We start from the raw sequence: 14,861 nt of genomic DNA on the forward strand, positions 1-14,861 counted from the left end.
ATTTTAAAATTTTCAGGTATATCTTAACTTTGTCAGAGTCCTTGTAGTGCCCATACTGTCAAGCTTAATAACTCCTTTGAGAGTTCAAAGGAAGATAATGTAATATTTGACCAAAGGTTACAACTTTGCTGTATACTTGTCGGACACTCAGAATATTTACCAGAACTTTTAATTATATGTTAGCAGTGATTTGAAATAGCTCCCCTAAAGATGACCCTTTAATAGCTTTATTGAGCTATAATATATCTTATATGTCCATAGTTCAATCATATTAAAAAAGAGTTGTATTTTACATCATTACAATCCATTCTAGAGCATTCTTTCTCCTTGTTATTAATTATTGGCTCCCCATCTCCCTTCAGCGTCCCCTGTGTATCCCTAATAATCTGTCAACACCAGTTACTTTCCCTATCGATGTCATATATACTGTTAAACTACCCAAAAGAACAACAACAATATTAAAATCAGCCACAGAAAAAACACAAATTTGGAAAAAGTGGGCCTGCTTCATTTTAATCATAGAATTACAAAAAATTTGTGGAAAAATAGAATGAAATGATATATAGCATTTTTGAAGTCTTCTCTTATATTAAAGAATGTCATTCTTATAGAACACTTCTTCAGATTGTTTTGTGATCATTCAGATCATTGATCTCTATAAAGATGTTTTCTAAAATTTTTTTCTCTTAAATTACCCCATAACTTTAACACAAACTAGAATCCGGCTGCCAATACATCATATTTAAAACCTAGACTCAAGTAGGACTGTTTTAAAATCTCTTTTTGTGTCACAAAGGTAATAATCATGGAATTCACAATTCTATTTTTAAAATTGAAAGTGGTCTTACAAATAATTCCACTGAGTTTTATAGATGGGCGAAATGAAGGAATGTGTGTGCATGTATACATTTGTATATGTATTTCACTCAGCATTTCGTAACTGTTAAATTAGTGGCAGAAACAAGCTTATGCTCCCGTTCCCTAATCTGGTGCTTTGGTTTGTCTTCCTATTGCTCCATGTCCCTAAATCTGAAGTTACTTTAATCAGTTTTTGTAGTTATTTTTCTGGGTACATTGATAAAGTTTTTATAGTCAAGCAGAAATAATTTATGTGTACCCCAGGCATGGAATTGTACACATTTGGAGTGGACATGTATACCTCATATGTACTGATTTTCCCATACCAGTGACAACTTGTGAGTACTCTACAGAATGAAGTTATAAAACCAGTAGTGGAATGAAGTCATCATCACTTCAAAAAATTGATTTCTTTAATATGTATGTGACTGTTAGGCGGCCTGCTTAACTAAAAGAAGTCATACTGCTTGGTTCCTTACCTATATATGATTTCTGTGCCCTTCAATTGACCAAAGAATATGTTGGTTCTGTCCTGGTAATCACTATTTTCTGATGTCTTCGAGTTTCACTTTGTTGCTACTGTTTAAAATGACATTTCTTACCCTATGAATTTACCCTGACTGTGTGGTTTCTCTCTTGCTATTCAAACGCTTTCTCACAAACTACCCAACATTCTCTTTTAATTTATCTTATTCTTTCTTAACAGAAACAAAATTAGGAAATGTGAGGGAGTTGAGTTGCTTGGGAAGGATTTTAGTGTACAGCCACAGTTGTACTCTAATTGTACTCTTTGTGCCTGTCACAGTGAATAAATATTTACCTGAAAATGTCTTCAACACTTTTACCAATGAGACATTTTTCATGCCATTACTCCATTTGATCTACCTTTCCTTCGATCTCTACCTTTTCATATCTCACCAATATCTTTTGATTACTTCATTAAGTCTTCATCAAAGAACCATTACATTTCCTAATGCTTGTGTGTGTTTGTATACACATTATTACTGATCTAGAGCTAGTATATACTTTCTATCAGTATGAAATTTTGTGGAATTAGATCACCTGTCTGGCTTTTCTGAGGGAAATCTCTATACTTGGCTTTATTTGCCCATGAGAAACTCTTTCAGATTTACTGGGGGAATCAAATGCACAGTGCAATATTTTGCTTCAGTGGCGTGAGTATATTTTAAGTATTTGAAAACTGACAGCCTTTCCAGGCATTGTAATATAAATGTATTTTATAATTTTTGTTAACTACTTCTCAAGTTATACAATTTTCCTTCAATCGAATTCTGTAGTCAGAAATTCTTTATATTGTAGTTTTAGTATAGGTTGTGCTTTTGAACTCATGTTCTGAGTGCATTTTCTGTTTGCGATGTGAAGTACAGAGATGTCCAAAATCAAGTGTACTCTGAGTGGTATCACTTTCCTATCTCCCTCATTCCCCCAAATTTGTCTTTTGCCATCAGTGGGGGCAGGAAAAAGATGAGTAAGTTTAGTAAACAAGATTAGATGTGTGCTGTATTTTGTGTTAAGTAAAGGCAATTGATTAGTGAAAAGACTGTGGAGCTTACTTTCCTCAAATCCTTTCTACAATAAATCCAAACAGCTAACTAAAATAATGGCATCAGTAAACATCTGTTAAATGTGAACTTCTTATTGAATTAATTTAAAATGTAAAAAATAATAAAATGGTTCCAGACTTTTGCAAAACTATAGACAATAAACAAACAGCTAGAGAATAATGGGCTTTGATTATAGAGTGGACCTGATTCCCAGTTAACTCTAAATAAAATAGTAGTTCATTTTGACTTTGAATGGTGAGCCTTGAAGGTAATATATAGTGGATTTAGAATGAGCTAGAAGAAAAAAAAATTTCTACACCAGAACATGGTAAGGAAAAGGCTAAGATGGCTAGCTAGTATTTCCATAAAGACATGACTGAGAAAGCCAGTTCACAGCTCAGGAGGAGCAATATTAGGGCATACCTGGGAATAAAAAGGAATCTAGTCGCTTCTGACTCATAAAAGTCTTATAGGACAGAGTAGAACTGCCTCATTGGGTTTCCAAGACATCACATTTTTAAAGGAGTGCTCTTATCTTCTCTTGCGAGGAGCCCGTGGTTTCAAACTGGGAGTGGTAGATTTTAAGTGTGACATGGAAGTTCGATTTACAGAGATGTGATTTAATATGGTGATTAGGCAATCACGGGGCAACATGTTGAGTAACTATGAGGGGGCTTGACAAAGCTTGTGGAAAAATTTCATTAGCTTTTAATGCCATTTTCATTTATACAAGTCAGAGCAGAGCAAGGAAAGCCCTTAGCACTTTGTTTCAGTGATATAGTGATAAGGCATTGCGAAATACGCTTACAAGATAGTGAACTTTGGGGACAAAGATGAAGCTTTGATAAGTAGAGATAAATATTGGTCACAGCCTTGTCATGTGCTCTTTTTAAAAAAAAACATTTTATTGGGGGCTCATACAACTCTTATAATCCATACATACATCAATTTTATAAAGCACATTTGTACATTTGTTATCCTCATCATTCTCAAAACATTTCCTCTCCACATAAGCCTCTGGCATCAGCTCCTCATTTCCCCTCCTCCATCCCTGCTCTCCCTCCCTCATGAATTGTTGATAATTTATAAATTATTATTTTGTCATATCTTAAAATTGTCCGACATCTAGTCATGTGCACTTGTATGATCCCTTAGAGTATATGCTTTTTTGCTTATTGATAAATTGATGGCACCCACCCCCAAATATGTTAATATACCTGGAGAAGTTATTAAACTGAGACCATGTCTTTGCATCTGTGTGACATTGCGAGTTATGTGAATAGGATGTCTTTACTTAAGGCACTTACGGAGTAAAACACATCTACAAATAGTATGCTTAGGGAAAAACCTGAAATAGAAAAAAGAGACAGTAGAAAATAATTCTCCAGCGGATTTGTTTTTGGTGCTCTGTGCACTTGCCACCCTCCTGCTCTCACACAGCCTTTCTTACAATTTTCCCTCTTTTCCCTTTCCTTATTCTGTCTTCCACTTACATTCTTTTTCATTCATATCTTTGACTCAGGCCTACCAGGGTTTTAAACTGACACAGGTGGGCACTGCTTAGTTCTGATCCATTCCATTAGAGGTTTCTGATTCAAATTGTAAGGTATGAAACATCATCCACAACATTAGAGAAAAGATTAACCAAGTGGAAATTCAACTAGACAGGAACAGAACTTTCTATTCCAAATCTGCCATTAGATAACATTTTGAACTAGTCTGAGTTAGAGATTTTGTATTTTTACCTCTGCTATACAAAGATAAATAGCTTTCATTATTTTATTACAGAGCCATTGTAATCATTAAAAGAAACTAATAGATGTTTGAAAATTAAATTATGATAGTGCCATAAACTAAAGCCACTTAACAGAAAGAGTGGCATTCTAGTGTTAGGTTTCATTGTTTTCTTTAAAACCATTTTTATATTTACAAAGTATAACATACCTAAATAATATTTTTATATAATGTAAGTATGCATGGCTTATCACCCAAGAGCCTTCCAAAAAATGCCTGTATTACCCCTTCCTTATCACATACCATATATTTCAGTTGACCTTATTTATTACATTGATGCTAGTATTCCCCACTTAATTAATTATTTTGATGCCTTCTCCAACTGTGTGTGGTGCTGTCGCTTCACCCTCTCCCACGTCCATATACAAAGTGTCTTGATCTGTTCGAAGATCATGACACTAGACAGGACTGAAAAAATAAGAGACTGAAGTTACACCTCCGCGTATAAGAAAGCTTTGAAAAAAAAATACAAATACATTCTCTTGGCCGTATGTGGATGAATCTTAAACTCTGATAGAAACACAAAACCACCTTTGAATGATATTGGTAAAGATTTCTATGGTTTTATGGCAATACATTTTAACTTACCCTTAAAAGTCATAAAGTAACATTTGCAAATACTTTACCCATTTAAAAAAATCATCTAGCAGATGAGTGTTGAGCTTTTAAAGAAAAAAGCCAATTACTTTTATAACTAGATGTAAACATCCTTAGACCTATGGACCCTTCCGTCCCCCCATAAATGCTGTTCTTTACAACTCTCAATTTTATAATGAATATGCACAAAACAACACATACTTTCTTGGGGAAAAGAAGATGGCATGAATGAACCAAAGTAGTGTTACTAGCGATATCATGGAGTATTTATGATATGATGCCTTATACTTTTTATATAGAAAATTGGCTGTTTTGGAAGCATTAAGAATCTAAATGGCTAACACAATAAGCTAGTTAGGGTAGAGAATGGATAAAAAGTCTTGTAAAGAATATTTTAACTTGGGAGAAACCTTAAATATCATATGGTGGGGTTTAAAATCATAACTAGTAAATAATTATCTGATGTTCTAACTAAAAATTTCAAAATAGATATTTTTATTTATCTTCAGTTTAATATTTTTAATAGGTAATATATTCACACCAAACTAAAGAACATAACAGTGTATTAAGTTATTCTCCTGGTAATTGAAGACCTGATATAAAAGCTATAACATGAATTTGAGGTAACTAATGGAAGGTATAGTGGAATAGAGAGCACAAAAACAGACACATGAATATGGACATTTGGTGTAGGTCAGAGGTTGTAATCCAGAGCTATGGTTAATGGTGACCTTTCCCACAAATAATATCAAGACTATTGGACATCTATATGAAAAGAAAAATCAAAACCGACCTTTACCTCACACTATATGCAAAAACAATGACCATGTATATTTTAACTTATATTTAAAAGACCTGGAGAGCATACTGGAAAATGGATTATTCCCTCTTCCTTTAAACTCAAAAATTTCATATCCTCCACCAAACTCATAACCATAGATTTCATTTTAGGTTACAAAGTTGTTAAGACTTTAAGTCTTTATTGGAACACAGATTGCCTTGTCTTACCCCAAGAGAGGTGGGTTTGAACTGCCAATCATGCAGTTAGCAACCCTGCAACCTAACCTACACCACTACCAGGTCTGTCTCCCTAACTCCCTAGAAATTCTAGCAAAAATGAAATTAGATGTTTACGCTAAGAATTTTAGTGAACATAAAATATCATTTGAATAATTGTGAATCAATTAAACTAATCTACCTTTTCCCATTATATTTTTATTATATAATTCAATTTTATGACTTATATTTTCCACAGTTTTAAAAAATTGCTTATTCACTCACCATCTTTATGAAACTAGCATTTCCTTGAAAACAGTATTGCAAAAACATGTTTTTCTGTATTACCAAGCAAAAATTCTTGAAAGTGTTAAAAAAAAGTTAAGATATCTTATGTCTGTATTCTTTCAGGGCAATTAAAGCATTTCAAGAGGTGCTTTATGTTGATCCCAGCTTTTGTCGAGCCAAGGAAATTCATTTACGACTTGGGCTTATGTTCAAAGTGAACACAGACTATGAGTCTAGTTTAAAGGTAGGTTGTTGGATTTTTCCCCCCAAAATATGTTTAATTTCTTTTTTTGCTGTTCCTTGTTTATTTGTTAAATATTAAAGCATTGAGAAATGTTGGGCTTTGTATTGGTACTTTAAAAGAAAAATTCAAAATAAAAAATGACAGAACTATGTTGATATGAACTTGAAGATACCTAAAGTTGGGTTTCAAAATACAAAATAGTTATGATGCTAAGATACATGTGGTAACTAATCAATGTCCCCACCCCTTTTTAAATTTGAACAGAGATCAAGCATCAGAAAAGGGTGAGGGTTTCCATTTCAGTTTGAAAATCTAAATTTCCCCCTCCCCCACCAAAAAAGTAAAGAAGTCAGATAGCTGCGTAATAATGATGTTCTATCTCCATCTACCAGAGAGCACATCTAATTTTTTATTTTTTAAGTGTACTCTGAAAGAATTTTGGATTGTTGGCTTATGAACATTATTGGGAAAAGGTAATACATTGTTGGTGAAATATATTCTAAAGGAAATTTGATATTATAAGATTCCTAATTTATCATTGAATTGTTAAGCTGTATGTGGTATCATTTAAAGTCTTAATGGGTTTTAATGAAAATAGTGCTTCCCTGCATGGCAAAAACAGTAATTGAAAGGATTACATGTTCTAGGAAAAGCAAGTTTTGTGAATGTATTACTATAATGGTTGTCATGCTCTAAGTATCTCCATTGCAGATTATCTTGAGTTTTTTTTTTCAGACAGCTAGCAAGTGATAATGAGTAAAGGCGAATGATTAAAGAATGACTTTATAATGGGTTATAACTAATCACTAATAAGGAACTACTAAAGTTTAAAAAAACTATACTTAAAACTAATTGCTCTAGAGGTTAAGAAACTGCAAAACCTATTCCTACCTTTTATGAGTATAAAAGGAATTAAAAGCACTAACATAAGTAGATTGTGAATAACTGCTATGACACCATGGTCAGAGGTCATGTGCAGTTGGGGAGCAGGCTCAGGGTTCGATGTAAATAGTGTGGAGAATAGGAAAGGCTAGGAAGTTACCATTTTTCTTTAAGTGTAGAGCATCATCTCTCAAACTAAAGACTATGGACTGTCTGGTCTTTAAATGGAATATACGTTGAGATTTGCCACCTTATATACTTAGAATTTTGAGTGTCCATTAGAAGTTTATGTTAACCATCAAAGGTTTTATATTACAAAAATAAATTTGCTTGACCAATTTGCAATATTCTCATAACATGTGTTGCAGAAGTGCTTTTAGTAGCATTTGTAAATGTTGCTCCGGAAATATATTTGAGGCGCGGGAAGATAATCAGATATTTCCAAAATTTGGGAGGTAATTGTGAATATCAATATAGTGGTATCTTAAATAATTCTATGGATGCAGAGTTCCATTTTCATGCCTTGCAAATAGATTTTGGGCACCCACTGTCATCCATAGTCTTTTGCAAGTCAGGTTTTCACAAATTTAAGCTCTGATAACATTCTTTCCTTTGGATATGGATTTTACTGTTTATCATCTTTGGGCCACACAGGTTGATAATGCTTCTTCTGTATGGGCTTAGTTGACACCTCACTTAGATTGTTGCTTGTTTGAAAAAATAACATTTTGCATACATATAAAAGGCTATATAATATAAAGTTCCATCTTCCAGGTTTGGTTGATATAATTGTTAAGAGTTTTCATCAAGGATTCATTTTCTTTTGTGCTCTGTTTGCTTATTCCAAAGGCTGGTTACTCTATTTGATTATATAAGATGGTTGCCAGGTGCAATAAAAAAGGTTATGCTCTCATGTGTCGTGTAGAAAGGCCTAGAGTAGTGGTTTAGATGCTTCTTTGTGTAATACTGTCATACAGTAAGCACACAAGAAATGTCTGATTATTATTTTATGGAGGAGATTAATTCTGTCTTCCAGTTCAAGAATGAGGAAGTACTTTCATAGAAGCCATTCCAGCATTGTGGCCTTGTGTTTCATTGGCAAGAAATAGACCATGTGGCCATTCCTAAACCCTGTAAAAGGAGATGAGATTGCTTTTAGATCAGTTATTCCCATTGTTTGAATAGTTCTGGGCCCTCCCCCAATATCTTGTTCTTATCTAATGGAGGAGGAAGTTAAAATGTGTGTGTGTGTGTCGGGAGGGGGGGGGAAGATACGGTGAGGGGTAGAGAAGGTCATGGTCCTGTGTGTTACTTTATGTCCGTGGCAGATCAGGTTGTTTCTGCATACCGTATATACTCAAGTATAAGCCAACCCAAATATCAGCCAAAGCACCTAAGTTTACCACAAAAACTGCATTAAAAATGTGCTGGAAAACTCAACTTATACACGAGTATATACAATATTACCTTTTCTAGTGTCTAAAGAAGAAAATAGCATATGTAATACTCTTCTTTAATGGTAAAATATTTAAATAAAATTAATTTTCTTTCACCCATACACAAAATGCAAGCTCCTGTTTGTTTCTATCCATGGTAAAACCTTTTCTTGCAAAATGTATCTCTGAAACATTCCTCCTCTTTGGGAATGGTATAAACAGTTCTCAGAGTAAGCAAATTGGTTTCAAAATTTGACCATGCTCTTTTCTGGTCTGTGAAACTGGAATAACTATCGCACTACCTCACAAGATTTTTATAATGATTAAAATTTACATGCATGAAAAGTCTCTAAAAATTTTCAGCCCTTTAGTTCCATATTTATCATCTAATTTGAGACCACTATAGTTATTGTTTGTGAAATCTATTTTCCCAGCCCAGACTTTAGTCCTTGTATATTTGTCACTCAGCCCATCCTCATAAATGTTGTTAGTGCTCAGCGTACTTTTGAATAATGTGATGAAATTTTCTAGTAAATTTGTTAGTAAAGATAAACAGTGTTTAATGAGTGATAGAAATAACAATTTTTAATTTAGAAACTAGTTTATTATTTCAACCAGAATCAATTTCAGTGTGACATTTCTAAGTGCTATTTTGTTGTTATTCTACCCTGCTTTCAATAAAGTCCCCCTAGATGGATTTGATTGCCTATTTAACTCTATATAATTAATTCAGAATTTTATTTCATTATCTTTAAATGGTATTAATTAGAATTGCTTATATTCATTACATGTTTGAAGTAGTCTATTACTCAATGAAAGTGCACTAATTTTGACAAATAGTTTTAAATAATGCCTCTAATTTTCATATCCTGAAAGACTGTTAAAATTATTTTCTTCAGGTGAGACTAATAAATAAAAAATAAGGTGCAATAAAACCCATATTCTTCAGTCAGTTAATGCCACTGTGTATGTATTTATTTTATTTATTTTAATGGAAATTGCATAGCCATTCTTCCACAGTGCTGGGTTCCTTAAAATATGTGAATATTAGAACCTTATTGGGTTCTTAAAGGTACAGTGTGGGTTTTTAAAAAATATACAAGCCTAAAAAGAGCTGCCTGCTTATCAATGAATATTCTTTCCCTTATGATTTTGCAATTGAAGGGGAATAAGAAAGGGATAGGAGAACTGTAGAGTAATGGGTTGAACTCAAAGGAACCATGTTAGCTTGGCTTTTTACCAGGTGTCCTTAGTGTTTTGGAAAGGATAGTACTAGAGCAAGGTGTAGTGGTTACTCGTTGGGCTGCTGACTGCAAAGTCAGCAATTTGAAACCACCAGTGGCCCCATGGGAGAAAGATGGGGCTTTCTACTCTGGTAAGGAGTTACACCCTAGGAAACTCTCAGGGGCAGTTTGTTCTACCCTGTCCTGTTGGGTCCTACAGAGTTGCAGTCGACTCAATGGCAATGAGTTAGTTTTTTAGTAGTGTTTTGGAGAGACCATGAAATTATAAAATGCCTACTTTATAGGGCTGGGTGTAAAAAATACAGGGTAAAGAAGCTCAATTTATTCATATCCGAAAAGACTTTTCTATACAAGCTGACAGGAAAATTGTCTTCTCCAGATGTCTCCATTCACCATCATATTACACAGGAAGAATAGCAGCTTTCTTTTTAACATACTCTCAGAAACTATTTCAATTCCAGGTACCTGATTAGATCATCTCCCCACTCCCCCAAACAATTTTGTGTGCTTTGGTGAAAGTTTACACAGCAAGATAAGCTCTTATTTGATAAATTATGCACATTGTTCAGTTATGTTACATTTTTCAGTGTTGTGTAATCATGTTCAGTTCATTCTCCTTCCAGCCCCAAATCTTATATACTAGAGTATAAACCGACCCACATGTCAGCTGAGGCACCGAATTTTACCACAAAACTGCATTAAAAATGTGCTGGAAAACTCGGCTTATACACGAGTATATACAGTTATTGTTGTCATGCTGATGGCTTTAAATAAGGTACTAATCTAATGGGCAATGCCCTTTATTTTGTGTGCCACTCTATTTTACTACGGTGATCTTAGAATAATCTTGGTTCTAGATCATGGTCTCTAATGCCATGACCCTTTACTACAGTTTCACATGTGGTGGTGCCCCCCCCAGCCATAAAATTATTTTCATTGCTACTTCATAGCTGTAATATTGTTACTGTTATGAATCGGCGACCCCTGTGAAAGGGTTGTTCCCCCCCCCCCCCAGGGGTCGTGACCCACAGGTTGAGAACCGCTGTTTTAGATTTAATGAATGTCTCAGAAATATTCTGTTGTTTATGGTTCCAGTTTGTCTAATTTGAGTTCTTTTCCGTATTTCCCCCTATTCTGGGACCAGCTGTTGTGCTCTTTGTCAGAATATGTGGTGGTAGCTAGTTCTTCTGGTCTCCCAATTAGATGAGATTGTGGCTTATATAGACTTGCTTCTGCTCTTTGGGTTACCCTCTTACTGTTTTGCCCTTGGCAAGTAGAGATCTGTAGTTGTGTCTTAAATGGCTTCTTCACAAGTTAAGAACCAGGTACTATTTATCTTACTGTGATACACATTATGATTTTTGTGAACCGTGATATGCCAGTTGACCAATTTATCTCAGGAAGCTATCCTATTCAAACCCAGAAAACCTACCTTGGTAGATATTTGTTTGTGTCTGAGGACTATCTCTGTCTGTGTCCTCTTTGAATATGTGAAAGTAAGAAAATGTATAAATAAAACCCAAAACAAACATTGCTACTAGGGTTCCAGTTAATAGATATATAGGTTTATTCTAAAGAAAACTTACTCAAACATGTCTCCCTAAACAGTTGATGACTGCAGAAAATAACTGTCAATAGCATACATGTGTTGTTCTCATTAGGGTGGCCATGCCTCCCCTCCCCCTCCAAAAAAAAGGTCCTAATCAAAACAGTGGCTCCAGTAGTGTCCTCAAAGGAATAGTCTTACTAGATTTTCTTGAAGAAATCAATAGTGATTATAGAGCTTTACTATTAAGAATTAAAAATATTTTTTAAACCACTTTATTAGCATATAGTTTTCAACCATATAATTTAGTAGTCACATCAAGAAGGGTTATACAATCATCACCAGTCATAAAACATTTTCATTTGTGTACTTAATCTTTATTAGCTTCCCATTCCCCTCCTCCCCCAACCTCCCCTTATATACCCCCCAGTAACCATTAATTCACTTGTCTGTATAAATTTACCTTCCGTGGATTTAGTATACAGAAAAACATTTTAAGACAAACTAACAGCATTAGCAAAATAAAACACAAAAATCTCAATGGAAAAGAAAGAAAATAATAAACACTAGAACAAATTTAAATAGATCTCAAGGGGGATCTAATAATAGGGTGCTAAATTTCATCTTCATCAATCCACTTTCCATTGCATTCTGCATGATAGCAAGGCTATTCACAACCCTAGTCCATAGTTAGAGGGGATTTACCAGAACCTTAATCCAAGTATATTTCCCATTCACTTTTTTTTAAACTGAAACAGCTTTAAAATGGGTATGTTACATTTTGACTTAACTACGTCTGCCATAGTCAACTTAACAGTGCTCTCTGATAACAGGGCTATTCAAATCCCTTAACTGTGATAAGAGGGGATTCGCTGGAGATCTAATCCACACGTGCACCCTAAAAAAAGATTTTGGCCATCCACGGTCATCCATAGCCTTCTAAAAACAATTTGAACTCTGATACCATTCTCTCCTTTAGGTTGGATTTTATTACGTATTTACAATTCATGGATCATACAGGTTGGTGTGCCTCTTCCATGTAGACTTAGTTGATGCCTCCCTTAGATGACTTTTTGTTTAATAAAAAGCCTTTAAAACTCCAGAAGCTATTCTTTCTGATAGCCGAGCACCACCTAGTTTCTTCACCACACTTTGCTATAGCACCCATATCTTCAGTGGTCTTTTCATGAAATTGAGCATCAAACAGGACCACATCTCTTATGAAAAATTTAAAACTCTATTGGAGAGGGTAAGGCCAAGAGAGTTGTGCTGAGGAATGTTTTCCTTTATGACAGTGCACCTGCTCATTCTCATCGGTTTACAAGGGCTGTCCTATGAGAATTTTATTGGGACATTTTGCCCCACCCTCCTTCCAACCTTGATCTTACCCTTTCAGATTTTTGTTCTCCAAACTTGAAGAACATTGAAATGGAGAATTATTTGAGTCCTGAGAGGAAACTTTCGGTTTGATTTGGTGTCAAAGTAAACAAATCTTTATGGAAGTGTTAAAGAGGTGAAAACACTGCTTCAGGTTTCATGTTTTGATATTTTTTGTTCAGTGTTTTTTTGTGGCAATAGTGTTTTATTTATGTGCTTTTACCTTCATATCTGTTCTCACCTTTGTGTCTGCCTGTATACTAATAAGCCTATACCTATCCATATGTAATCAAACATGCATTTCTATTTTGGTTATGCTCATTACATCCACATTTAGTGCTAATTTTACCATCACCAAAAATAAGGAATCTCTTAAGGTTTAAAACATTGCTTCCCTAATTATACCTTAGTGCCCCCTGAGGGTACTGGAATGATGGGAGGTATGCAAAAGTAGGTACCTACTACACTTTATCCTGGATTATGGGCTATTGCAAGCATTTTTAGTTGCTTGGCTGAAAGGGGCTCTGAGTAATTTTTTTTTTTTAGACCTGTGGGCTACCTTTCTCTTGTAATCACCAGTGGTGTTGTGGGTATGCTTTGGGCTATCAACTACAAGGTTAGCAGTTTGAAACCACCAGCGGCTCTGCAGGAAAAGACGGGACTTTCTACTCCAGTAAAGAATTAGAGTTTAGGAAACTCAACAGAGGCAGTTCTACACTGCTATGTAGGGTTGCGATGAGATGGCATCGACTAGATGGCAGTGAGTTTGGTTTTGGTATATTTTTTCTATTTGTATAAAAAAGCAGTCATATTGTATTTGTTCCTATATGCTTGACTTATTTCACTTAGCATTATGCTTTTCGGGTCTATGCATGTTATATTTCACAGACGTTCTTCATGGTTGTGGTTTCAAATTTTGCTTTTCCATTCAGGTGTTCTGGGACACTTAAATTGTTAGCATTTAGTTGGTAAAGCAACATGAACATTGCATATAGTGTTCATGTTATTTTTAAGCTTCTAGGAGCCCTGGTGACTTAGTGCCTATGCATTGGGCTGCTAACTGCAAGGTTAGTTTGAAACCACCTCCTGCTCCATTGCAAAAAAAATGGGGCTTTCTAGTGAGGAAAAGGGTTACAGCCTCTGAAACCCACGGGGCAGTTCCATTCTGTCCTACAGGCTCACAATGTGAATCGACTTGATGATGGTGAGTGAGGGTATATATGTGAGGGTTTAAAAAATACATTAAAAACTGGAATTAAAAGATAGTAGAATTTTCCCATAAACATTTGAACTGCTTAACACCTAACATTGAGATTGCTGGATTATCTTGTAAAACAAATGAAAACAAAGTATTGCCATCGATTAGATTCTAACTTAGCAGCCCTAATATAGGATTTCTGAGAGTATAAATATCTGCAGGAGCAATTAGCTGCAGATTCATGGGCTCCTCCTTGTTGAGATTCAGAGCCATTAGATTGCAAATAGAGCCCAGGGATCTGTAATTTCACAAGATCCCCAGGTGATTCCAGTGATCACCCACCCCAGTTTGGGAATCTAGATTGTACAGGAACCTAACTGATCTTTGTTTGTTAATCTTTTACCCTACAGTTTTGTGTAATATATAGGGGCTTCTATATAGGAATTTGTCATCTGCAAAAGTGATACAGCTTTACATTTCCCCTTCCAATATAGCAAATACTTCTTAATTACTATGGCTAGAATTTTGTATCTAGTGCTGAATATTGGTCGATGTTGGCTCTTATATCAATGGGGTGGGGCATGGGGACTCTTGGCCTTTCTCCATTGAGTGTAATAACAGCCTTTGTCTTTGCATTTATACCCTTAATTATGTTGAGACATTTCCCTTCTATTTCTATTTCACTGACAATTTTTAGAAGAAAAGGGTGTTGCATTTTATCAATTAATGCCCTTTCTGCATTAATTGATATGATCTTGTGTTTCTTTTCCTTTGTTTTATTTATGTGTAGTATCTTGGAGTTTTGTTTTGTTTTTTTCATGTGGAGCCACTGTGTT

General features: G+C 34.9%; 1 protein-coding gene across 6 annotated transcripts in view; it reads left to right on the forward strand.

Annotated features, from left to right (window-relative positions):
• KDM6A (lysine demethylase 6A) overlaps positions 1–14,861 on the forward strand; it is a 182,531-nt gene that overhangs the window by 95,070 nt on the left and 72,600 nt on the right. For all 6 annotated transcript variants that reach the window (XM_075539642.1, XM_075539643.1, XM_075539645.1 and 3 more), the window contains one exon: positions 6,222–6,342. In XM_075539642.1, coding sequence (XP_075395757.1) covers positions 6,222–6,342 — 121 coding nt within the window. The remainder of the gene's footprint in view (positions 1–6,221; positions 6,343–14,861) is intronic.

Source organism: Tenrec ecaudatus, chromosome X (assembly GCF_050624435.1).
Source record: "Tenrec ecaudatus isolate mTenEca1 chromosome X, mTenEca1.hap1, whole genome shotgun sequence".
In the NCBI taxonomy this organism is placed as follows: Eukaryota; Metazoa; Chordata; class Mammalia; order Afrosoricida; family Tenrecidae; genus Tenrec; species Tenrec ecaudatus.